Below are 11,558 nucleotides of genomic sequence, written 5' to 3'. Positions count from 1 at the left end.
GCATGATATATTCTTTCTGGCAAATTTCCATGAGGCCACAATTTCTGTCCTATATAATGGAGTCCTATGTTTGATGTTTAACATCTAGTTCTCTACTATCCAGTTAAGGATGAATAAACATATATTTTAGGGTCAATGCTGGCTCAGTGCTAAGACATACTGCATACTGATTAAATCTTCCTAACCACTCTGTTAGGTGGACCCAACTCAGATCTGTCCAACTCCCAACTTTTGCATTGTCTCCTACATGATAGTTAACAGAAGGAACTGACTCATTCAGTCAGTCCAGACGATATCAGGGGCTGGAAGATGGCTTTCTAAATGAGCCTAGAGTCCAATCTTGGTTAAAAACCAGACAAAAACATCTTAAAGTCATCAAAAAAGTGGAGCACCAGAGAAGATGATGAGATAGTAAGAGTGAAAATAAATCAGTAACCTGCTCAGTTTTCACTAAAGCAGACAGACAAAAGGTCAGATCAGATATACCTACATATTCATACAATTAAAATTTTTAAAATTTTTGTAATGTCAGACTTTTAAAAGTCAGACTTTAACTAACATAATGTGTTCCTCTCTCTCTTCTACAAATTAATTTTAAAGTACATTAAAAACTGTTTGCAAACCTGACATGGTACCAACTCCAATCACAAGACATTCTACAAGAGCATCCAGGGTGAAGGTGGGACCTAAAATCGCCATCCCACGAGCAATGTTCTCCCTCACTTCATCCTGAAACAGACAAACAGAGCAAATGAGGAGAAGGCAGGAAATCATTTTAAGAACTTTTGGAGCATCCCAGGGCTTTTACTAAATCGAATATACTATATGAAGAATAAAATACACAATATGATAAGACTAACAGGCATTCCAGATATAAAGGACACTAACAATATAAAGGTCTAAAAAAAGAATATGTACACTCCTCTGCGTTCCCCACCCACTGACTGAGTTATTTCTTAGGAAGATTCCTTTGAGGTGGTATATGAGTCCTGCCATGTAAATCCCACATAAACCCCTACATCATTTTATATTTTGGCTACCACTCACTGACACAAGTTCTTAGTTTCAAATTTTTTGAGATTATGTTAGTATTATAAAACTTAAATATCCTTGTCAAAATGCTCAAATGGTCATAAATATACATCAAATACATGCTCAGGGCAGAAGTACATGATATTTTATACTCAGTATTACTAAAAATGTTACATTCTTTAAAGTGACTAATGAACACCAAGATGAAACGTTTGATGAAATAATGCTAGTGTTAATTCAAGGGGTTTAGAAATCAATCTACCCTGAGATTCTTCCCTTAGATCCTGTCTGTGCGCTAATGCGTTTCAATAGGTAGATACTGTAATTTATGCAAAAGACATAATACCTTACGCTCTGAAACCTTCAAAAAAGAAAATGGAGAAAATTCCAAATTTTAGAAGCTGTGGAATTACAATTGAGTTGGCAGAAAAATGGGACAGTTCCTAGGGTACCTAAGAAGACCAGTCTTAAGACTGGACAAAATTATATGCAATTCCTGAATCATGGACTAAGAAGAAGCTCTATTAATCTTTCCTATTAATGTAAACAACCTGAGAGAAAAGAATACCACGTACATTCATGTCTCATTAATAATACCTGTGAGTTAGAACTGAGGGCGAACTTGGCTAGCGCACTTGCTCTAGAAAGGTCGACCAGCAGCAGGAAAAAGGGCAAAGCTTCACTGGGGGAAAAAACAACATGATCAGGTATATTTAACAAAAGAGAAATATCAGTAAAAATCCCTTCCTAAAACAAAACTTTGCCCTGGTGTACCTTTTACAGACCAAGACGTATACCCTATACCCCTCTGACAACCTCAAAGCTAAATTTATTAGCCAAACTATTTAAGAAGATTTTCAGTGTTTAAAAATGTAAATACACAGAAACACCTTTGGATAATTTTAGAGCAAAACAGCATCATTAGTAAAAGAAAAAAATGCATTCTTGTGTATTAGTATGGGGGCAAACAGTGGAATACAGGTATCCCCCACTTTTCAAAAGCTCACTTTATGCCACTTCACTTTTAAGAAAGACTTACATAGTACTCATTTTTGCTTAACCAAAAGAAATCCAAAGAGGGTTTTCACTCTTACAAAAAAAGGTGAAAAGTGAAAATAGCACGCAGTGCTTGTTTTGAGGGAGCTGATGCAGAGGCCGTGGGCACCTGGAGCAGAGTGGCACTGCCCAGGGGCTGTGGTCAGCATCTCGGCACCAAGCTGCCACGGCTCTGAAGCACACCTGCGCTGCATCTCGGCTTACTGCGTGCCTCCAGAGCTTCCCCATGGCTCAATGGCAAAGAATGCACCCGCTACGCAGGAGACCTGGGTTCAATCCTGGGTGGGGAAGATCCCCTGGAGGGAGAAATGGAAACCCACTCCAGTATTCCTGCCTGGGAATTCCCATGGTCAGGGGAGCCTGGAGGGCTACAGTCCACAGGGTCACAAAGATTCGAACATGACTGAGTTCAAAGATAGACACTGTGTGCATCCATTAGGAAGATGTGTTCTAAGGTGACTGCTTCTTCACTTACAAAAGGTTTCATAGGAGAGCTGTATTTTCAGGTAGTAGAGAAAACCAGTGTACTGTATATAATTCTTTTCTGATTAATTAAAATACTATCTATGGAAGGATAACTTTTCTGGAGAGTTAAGTTGGCAATAATGACCCTTAAAAGCCCTAAAGACCTACAGTGGCTACTGTTTCACTCCTACAGATGTATCCTAAGAAAATAAGAACAAAAATTTGCTAGGACGACACTTATCACAGTATTGTTATTAATGGAAGAAATTAAATGACCTAAAAAATCCAACTCAGAGGATTAAGTACATAAACTACAATATATTCATATAGGAAAATACTACACAGCTAGCTGTTAAGGACATGCAAAGATGTTTATAACTTCCCATAAGCATAAAAGTTATAAAGCAGTATACAGAGTATCATCTCAGAGGTCTTCTTTAAGCATAAAAAAAGTGGGGAACAAAACACAGCAAAACATTAACAGGTATCAGCTAACTGATTTCGTGAAAAATTTCCCCCTATTTTCCATAAATTTTTGCTAATTTAAATATTACAACGCTTTATAACATGGAGTAGAAAAGTTCTTAACAATATATTTTGGAAGAAAGTATATTTATGCTTTAAATACTTACTTCAAACCTGTCAATTCTTTATCTAAGAAATGAATGACAACTGTACTGAATACGAAACTGGAGAAAATTGTGAAGAGTCCAGCAATACCTATAAATGACAAAATTCAACAAACTGAAAAAATTTCATCCTTATACACACATAATAATATACAGTCCTACAGTATTCTGAAGGAAGTATTATTTTCTCCAGGTTATTAAGGTCTCAAAGAGCAGAACGTCTAACTTGAATGAAAAGAAACTACTGAATAGACGCAGCACACGCTAAGCAACGCACACGCTCCCGCCCATGTGACTTAAACAGGCAAATTCCCACAGGAAATAAAAAAAGCTGATAGCACACAAAAAGGTTCATACATAAAATTATTACCCAAAATATATTTTGATCCAAGTTGGCGTAAATTCTGGAACTGGAAGTAAATATACAATATTGCTATGCATCGTGTTATTGTCAGAATTATGATGTCGCTGCTCAAAACATCCTATCGGGAGAGATAGGAAAGTCCAAATCAAAAATAAGAATTTTTATTTTGTATTGGCATCAGTAGTTTATGTATCATCATGATAATGCAGGCACAAGTAAAATATTAAAATGCAAATAAAATATTAACTCCCAAGTTTTAAACATCCAATGTTTAAGCCAATCATTTTTTACTGTTAAGTCACTTAGGAAAGCTAGATTTCTCAGGTCAAGTCAATTACACTCATTTGTATACCAAAAGCAAAAGGAAAGTATCTGTATAAGTAAATACAAGTAAATATAAGTAAATGAAAATTTGAGGTAAGTTATGAATACTGAAATAAAAATTTTACTCATAAGTTTTTTTGATTACATGGTCTCTAAAAGGAGAAATTTAAAATGTAATTGAGTCAACAATCAGATTAGTCTCACAAACCTCTTCAAACTTCGGACATTCATAATTCCACCCGCAGATCTTATTGTTGCCAGTAAACATGTTCATGGACATCATGCAGATGGTCAGCGTCACTGTCCCCACTATGACTTCCCAGGGATGGGAGGCCACGAAGAGGCCATGCATTCGGAAAAGTCTTGACAGCATTGCAGCTGCAGAGTCCTCGGATCCTGGGAGGAGCACCAAGTATGAACACTTAATATACAGCTCACTGGATTTTTAGGAAAACACTTTAACCCTGCTTTGAAAACCCTGCTTTTGTATGCAGTGTCTTGTACCTTAAGGATAATACTATTTGGGAGTGTTCCTTGTAATTCTGGGAAATAATTACAAAATTCAAATGACAGGATTCATTACTCTTTTATTTACAATATTTAAATCCTCTATTATTCACTAGCAAACAGCTTAAAAGCAGCTATTTCTTACCACTTGTATGAATTTGAGCATTTAAGATCAAACCAAATAAATATCTCAGCTCCTGATTATTATCTAAGCCAAGGAGGAGAGCAGTAAAGTAGAAAACGAAAGTGAGAAACAACCACTCACATTCATTTTCTGATTACCCTGACACAAAATGGGTAGAAGCACCGTCCTCACTCTACATTCTAGTTGCGCAAAAGGTAAGCACCAAACCATCTTCTCCGTCAGTGTCCTATAAACCACTCTTAGTTTATAAAGCTCCTCAAGGGCACGAGTCCATTAGACCTTTCCATCCCATACAACACATGGCATAATGTCACTAGCAACATGATGTTTATTAACCTTCCTAATGTTGCTGTCACTAGAGGTCTTTCCCCAGACCTTAAGAGTTAATAAAAATGCTGGACCAGTATAAGAATAAGGGGCTGGCTGGCCAAAGCAGACATATGTGGCATTCAAAAATTTCCAACAGAACTTGGGTTATTTTGGTCTAGTGAGTATCATAACTAAGCTTCTCCATGTTTGTTGACTAAGTAATAATAATTTTGATATTCTGATTTTTTAAAAATCTAATATAGTTATTGATCTCTAATATAGGAACTTATAAGCCTTCTTACACTAAAATTAATGCTTTTGATAAACCATATTAACCACCCATTAAAATCAATTAAAAATTAAGATTAAATTTTAGGCCCACTGACTGACAATCAAGATTTCAAATGAATCTTTCATTTAGGCTAATTAAGCAAGTGATTTGTGTATGGAAGAAGAAAATAAAAAAGCATCAAATTAAGGAAAATAAAGGATTAATCTATTTAAAGGATTCGGGAAAAGAAAATTAGAGACACTTAGGAACCAGAGCAGTTACTAAGCATCACCTCTCACTGCATCACTCAGAGCGCTCTACTCTTTACGCTTTGGCCACAGTAGACCACCAGAGAGAGATGTGGTTTCCAAACTGCAGGTCATAATCCCTTCACTGGATCAATGGGATCATGAACACAAGTTTATGAGTCAGAACAAACATTTTACAATGCAAGAAGAAAACAGCAATGGGTTAGACATGTGGTATGGGTAGGTATTATTTCCTGAAACACTATGTTTCATGAAATGATAGATATGAGTGTATGTCCTGGCTTCTGACATAACATGTATTTCTTAATGTGGGTCTCAATTTCAAAGGCTGGCAGGCACTGAGATATGTGGCATGCATCCGCCTGTGTCTCTTCAGGTTTTCAACCTTCCTCCCTGAGTTCTAGTCCTCATTTCATCCTCCAGTGCCTTGCACTCATGTATCTTAATAGCACTTGCTCAAGAAATACCTGCTACTTAAAAATAAATTCTTAAGCTACAACAGGATGCATGTTATTGACACATCTTGAACCTAATCTAAAGATGACTTTTTTAAAGGCCTCCTTAGCAGCAGCAGCAGGGTATGGATAGAATTCCCCCCTCTTCAAGGGCCCCAGTTCTCTGCATTCAGAGAACATATTAAGGAGGAGGAGGGGGTGGGGGGAAAAGTTATATTTTCTATACTATCCTGGAAAATGAACAATAACAAAAATATCTTTTGTTAAATTAGCAAGGACTTGAAGTACTGGAGAATATTAATCGTATCTTAGATTTGAACTCTACTTCATTTCAACTAAAAACCTCATAAGAGCCTAGATTTTCATGCTGGCCTTCTATCACATAACTTCCTTATATTTAAAAACAAAAACAAAACCCCTGTAAACTAGTCTAATAGCATCAATGTTCCAGAAGATGAATTAACTGAAAATACATTTCAAAATTAGGTCAAAATTTTTAATACTCCTTTCTCCCCAAGCCTTCTCAACTTAGAGTACTCCCTTATTGAGTCAATATATTTTTCACCATCAAAAAGTGAATTCAGCAGAATTAAAATCTGAGCTGCTAGCAAGAAGGCACCCCGATTTGATCACAAATAGGTTGAGCATTATTAATCCATAATTATATGTTAGGAACATTATGTTTTTCCTCAAAAGCTTCATGGTAACATTGTCAATTCTGGGACATTTCTTTCCTAGGTGTAAAGTCATCTTTGCAACATTCAGGTAAAGACTGACACAGAAGCCCATGAACCATCCCAAACACAGAGAACCTCACCTATTTGGAAACAAAATGAGTAACCAAATGTATAAGGGTGTGTCAAAAGTCACCATAATTGCACACACATCTCATTTCCCACTAGCAACCTCCCTATATCCCTGTGATTATGCAAAGCATGTACACGTCATGGAATTCAATCCTCCAACTTCATCAGCAGTTGCAAATGGCACCAGCAGGCAATAGGGATGGCTCCTGCAAATTCAAAGTGTTTAGGCCATGCTGCAATAAAAATAAATTTTAGTTTAAAAAAATCAAGTTAGGCAATGTGTGCCTTGCCCAGACAGACAGAAGTATGCTGCAAACATTTCATATATTACTCAAAAGAATGGATAATTTAAATTAAACTGAATCCCCAAACTCTAACCCAATGTGCTACAAAAACCACCTACGGTGGCAAACTGCAGAAAAGGATGCTTTGGCATCCTACTCTAATCCTTTCTCCCTCTCAGTGCTCTTCGTATGCTGTATATTCCAGTACTTGATTATATACTATCTTACACTGTTCTTATATTAATTGCTGTGTATGTTTTGTCTCTTTGAGGGCAGGAACCATGTCTTGTACTGAGTCATTTTTAATTCCAACAGGATTAACATTCTGCTGCTCAACCCAGTATCTTAGGGGGGGGAAAATTCTTGCACTGGAATCAGGAAACCTGGATTCTACACTCAATTCTATGGCATTATGCCTCTTTGTAAATCACATATCTTTTTATTCACTTATAAAGCTAGAGCTCCAAAGTTCCTTAACAAAGGCAAGTATTAAGTGAACCATATGAAACTGCTATTTTTTGTATGGGGAATAATGGTCAAGTTTCAAATATCAACAATTTCATATGGTCAACCTGAACAGCTACTGATACAGATGTGTTTACCTATTCATAGTCTAGATCATACAAGAATAAAAAGAGAACATGAAACATGAGCGCACACACTTCATCTTGAAATGTTCATGCCACACACACGAAGTTTTCACATGTTAATGATTTAATCTTTGCATATTTTTTAGCCTTCATATTACTGTCAGTGTCTTTACTCCCAAGTTTTATCACAAACTGGAAAGACACTACCACCAAGAAGGCCCTCAAAATCCAGTCCGTCCCCAAAGCACACTCTGAGTCTTCGCTAGATTACCTCTAAATCATAAACTGTTTCTCGCTGCATGAAGAGAAAAATCAATCCACAAGCAAACAACAACAACAACAAATACACTGTGTGATGCTGAGAAGGCAAGTCTTCAAGCCCTGAACAATTTCAAACGACCACTTAAGATGGAGTACATCAACTTCCTCCCACCGTAAAAACTGACTTCTATTTGTGAATCTCCAAGGTACGTTTCTCCTAGCCAAAATACCAAAACCAAATAATTCAACCTACAGGATTTAGATTAAAGGACATCAGTAATCAACACCAAGGAGAAGACGCCTCTCTTAAAAAGAAGAATCGTTTCAGTCTTTGGGCAAGTCTCTACCTTGGGCTCTCGCATCCTCTCAACTCGCTTCTCCAAGAAATAACCGGATGCATCTATGCAGATCCACAGCTCTGAGCTAGTCAGCAGCATTTACGGAGATCTGATCCGTCACTTTACGGAAAGGTGCTGACGAACAGCAGCGCCAGGGCGTGAACCCAGTAAGAACAGCAAGCATGGGCGTGAACCACGGCACCGTATAGACTTTTCGCGTCCTTTCCTCGAGCTGCGGGCCGGTCTGCCCCACAACCCCCCAGCATTTATCGAATCAAGGGGACCCCGAGGTCACCCCGCCTGGCACCGTTGTCGCCCCAACGATCACGACTGCGCGGCCAGCACCGCCGGCTTCGGACAGGACCAGGGAACGCGGCGACGCCCCGCCGGTCCATCGACAGCGACCGCAGCCCCGAAGAGGCTGGCCCCCTGTCCGCCCCTTAGGCCTAGCCTGTCCCGCGGCTCCCCGGCATAGATGCGGGCCGCCGCTCGGCCAGCTGCGCCTCAAGGACGTCTCCTCGCAGTCCCCGCCGGACCGAGGCGCCACCCTGGGCAAAGCCTCCCGCTCAGCTCCCCTCCGGATCAGCCGACGGTGCCAGGTGCCCCTTCCCGGCAGGGTCGGACGGAGCTCGAGAACCTCCACCTACACGACCCCAACTATCTCCCACTCACCGCCCTCCTCACCTCCGGATCTCACTAGAGGCCACAGTTCCCGGGAGCCGGCGCTCCGCCCGTCTCCAGTCAACGGAGACGCGGAGCGGAAGGAACCTTCGCTCTACGCACGCTCGGCACCGGAGGACACCGCGACCAATAAGGAAGGATCGTCCGATCGTCTAGCCAATCATCTGGGGCTGGCTCGGCCTGACGGGCCTACGTCACGAACGGTCGCCTTAACAACCGCCCACAGCTCTCGCTGGTGCTGAGAACCTGCACCGCACCATCTCTCACCATGGCTCCGCCAACCAATAGCGAGTCGAATCCCAGCACTGGGGCCTGCCTATTGGTCATAGAGCCGTGGAGGCGCACTCATGGAAGCTGCCTAGGCGAAGACGATAGGGGATCTGGCGGGTGGAGTGTCCTCCAGTCCAGGATCTGACCTGGGGTCATTTTGGCTGGGAGAGTACTATAGGGAACAGAATAAATGGGGCCTGAAGATAAGCGCAGGGTTGAGAATGAGAATAGAAGGCACAATGTCTTAGTGGATAGAGGAGGAGGGAAGTGGAGGTGGCCCTGAAAACCTAGATATAAAAAAGGGAAGGTGGCAGAAAGGAGAAACAGACCTCAAGCTGACCCATTTCCGAAACCTAACCCCACACTTCCCTGTGACATACCCCTTTCTGTAAATAGTGTCAATGGCTTCAGTCACCGGGTCTCTCTCCCCAAACCACTTGCCCCCTCTCCTCTCCCACTCCCCTTCTCTCCCTCCAGCGCCTGGCACCAGTCACAGACCCTCCATTCTCTGAAATGTGCCTGCTTTGTTATGTCTACGCTGCCTCTGACCACTCCCTGCTGCAGGCCTTTATTATCTCTTCGCTGAAATAATGCAATAACCTCTCCTAACCTGTCTCTCCACTTTGGTGTTTCCACCTTCAAATCCTATAATTCCGTTGGTCTGCACCCAAACCATCAAGAGTTGCTCCTTGCCTACTGGATTAAAGAAACTGGCAACCTCAGTATGGCCCTACTCCACATTTCTTGCTTGTGTCTCACTTCTTACCTCAGCCCTGCTGCTGCTGCTGCTGCTAAGTCGCGTCAGTCGTGTCCGACTCTGTGCGACCCCATAGATGGCAGCCCAACAGGCTCCTCTGTCCCTGGAATTCTCTAGGCAAGAATACTGGAGTGGGTTGCCATTTCCTTCACCAGTGCATAAAAGTGAAAAGTCAAAGTGAAGTCGCTCAGTCGTGTCCGACTCTTGGCGACCCCATGGACTGTAGCCTACCAGACTTCTCCGTCCATGGGATTCTCCAGGCAAGAGTACTGGAGTGGGGTGCCATTGCCTTCTCCGACCTCAGCCCTACGTTCAGCCAAAAGAATAACTGACATCTCAGTACTTTTTTACCTTCCCGTTTATGAGCTCTGTGTTCCATCTGGATATGCCTGCTCATTTTAACTGGTGAAATCCTAACTCTCCTTCAAGGACCATTTCATATATCACCTTGTTTCCTAATTCCCTTAAATATACGTCATCTCTTCCTACTTTGAACACCCAAACAGGTCCATATTATATGACCTGTGTTATTATTTTATTATGTGGAAATGTCTTAAGAACACAAATTGCAATCCAATTTTTAAAGCCGTGTATTTTGAAATGCAGTCCGTGATACGTACTATACACTCAGGAGAAGTTTTATTAAACTGTTCTCTTGCTAAATTCTCATGACCCTTATGAAATAGATATTATTTACATTTACAAGGAAAATGAGTTTGTTAAACAACTTACTTTAGATCAAATAGGTAATAATTAGGAAAACTGGGATTTGAACCCAGAGCTAAAACTTAGACTGCGTCTTCGGTGTAGGATCTTTATTTGTATTTCTTTACCAAATACTTGTGAACACCTATTATATGCAGTGCACCTTGGTTGGCACTGGAGCTACAGTGGCAACATGACAGACATGGAAACTGCCTTTTCTGAATCTTATACCTCTTCGTAGGATTAGATGATTCTTAATTATTTGTTGAATTAATTATAATGGAAGGAAAGAGTTTTCACAGTGAAGAAGACCCAAGGGAACTAACCAAAAATTGAAGTATCCTATTATGAGTTTTATCAAAAGGAAGAAGAAAAATTTGTATAAGAGGTAGAAACTTTGTCATACTTTTAATGTCCCCATAAGTCAAAAGGACCAGATATCTCAGAATTATTAGTTACAGTTTATACAAATGCTTACTAATGTAAATTCAAATAAGGATTATGAAGGTTTTTCAAAAAAAGGCTTTAGACCAAGATTTGGAAACTGTACTCCCAAATTCTGCTTAATTATGAACTCCAATAAAATTATGAGTTCAAAAGCAAGTAATAAAGAACATGTATGGGTGTGAGAGTTGGACTGTGAAGAAGGCTGAGTGCCGAAAAATTGATGCTTTTGAACTGTGGTGTTGGAGAAGACTCTTGAGAGTCCCTTGGACTTCAAGGAGATCCAACCAGTCCATTCTAAAGATCAGCCCTGGGATTTCTTTGGAAGGAATGATGCTAAAGCTGAAACTCCAGTACTTCGGCCACCTCATGCGAAGAGTTGACTCATTGGAAAAGACTCTGACGCTGGGAGGGATTGGGGGCAGGAGGAGAAGGAGACGACAGAGGATGAGATGGCTGGATGGCATCACTGACTCGATGGACGTGAGTCTGCGTGAACTCTGGGAGTTGGTGATGGACAGGGAGGCCTGGCGTGCTGCGATTCATGGGGTCGCAAAGAGTCGGACACGACTGAGAGACTGATTTGATCTGATATT

The 11,558-nt window shown here is 40.7% G+C and overlaps 1 protein-coding gene across 1 annotated transcript in view; it reads right to left on the bottom strand.

The window, feature by feature from the left end:
* The window catches only part of HMGCR (3-hydroxy-3-methylglutaryl-CoA reductase), a 20,759-nt gene extending 11,874 nt beyond the window's left edge, over positions 1–8,885 (bottom strand). The window contains exons 1-6 of the mRNA XM_010847599.1: positions 8,790–8,885; positions 4,079–4,266; positions 3,553–3,664; positions 3,186–3,273; positions 1,630–1,714; positions 624–729 (exon numbers count right to left, since the gene is read on the bottom strand). Coding sequence (XP_010845901.1) covers positions 624–729; positions 1,630–1,714; positions 3,186–3,273; positions 3,553–3,664; positions 4,079–4,243 — 556 coding nt within the window. The 5' untranslated portion in view covers positions 4,244–4,266; positions 8,790–8,885. The remainder of the gene's footprint in view (positions 1–623; positions 730–1,629; positions 1,715–3,185; positions 3,274–3,552; positions 3,665–4,078; positions 4,267–8,789) is intronic.
* Between the last annotated feature and the right edge of the window lie 2,673 nt (positions 8,886–11,558).

Source organism: Bison bison, unplaced genomic scaffold (genome assembly GCF_000754665.1).
Source record: "Bison bison bison isolate TAMUID 2011002044 unplaced genomic scaffold, Bison_UMD1.0 scf7180017864252, whole genome shotgun sequence".
Taxonomy (NCBI): domain Eukaryota; kingdom Metazoa; phylum Chordata; class Mammalia; order Artiodactyla; family Bovidae; genus Bison; species Bison bison.
Note: the sequence above shows the minus strand (reverse complement) of the source record. Positions and strands in the feature narration are given on the sequence as shown.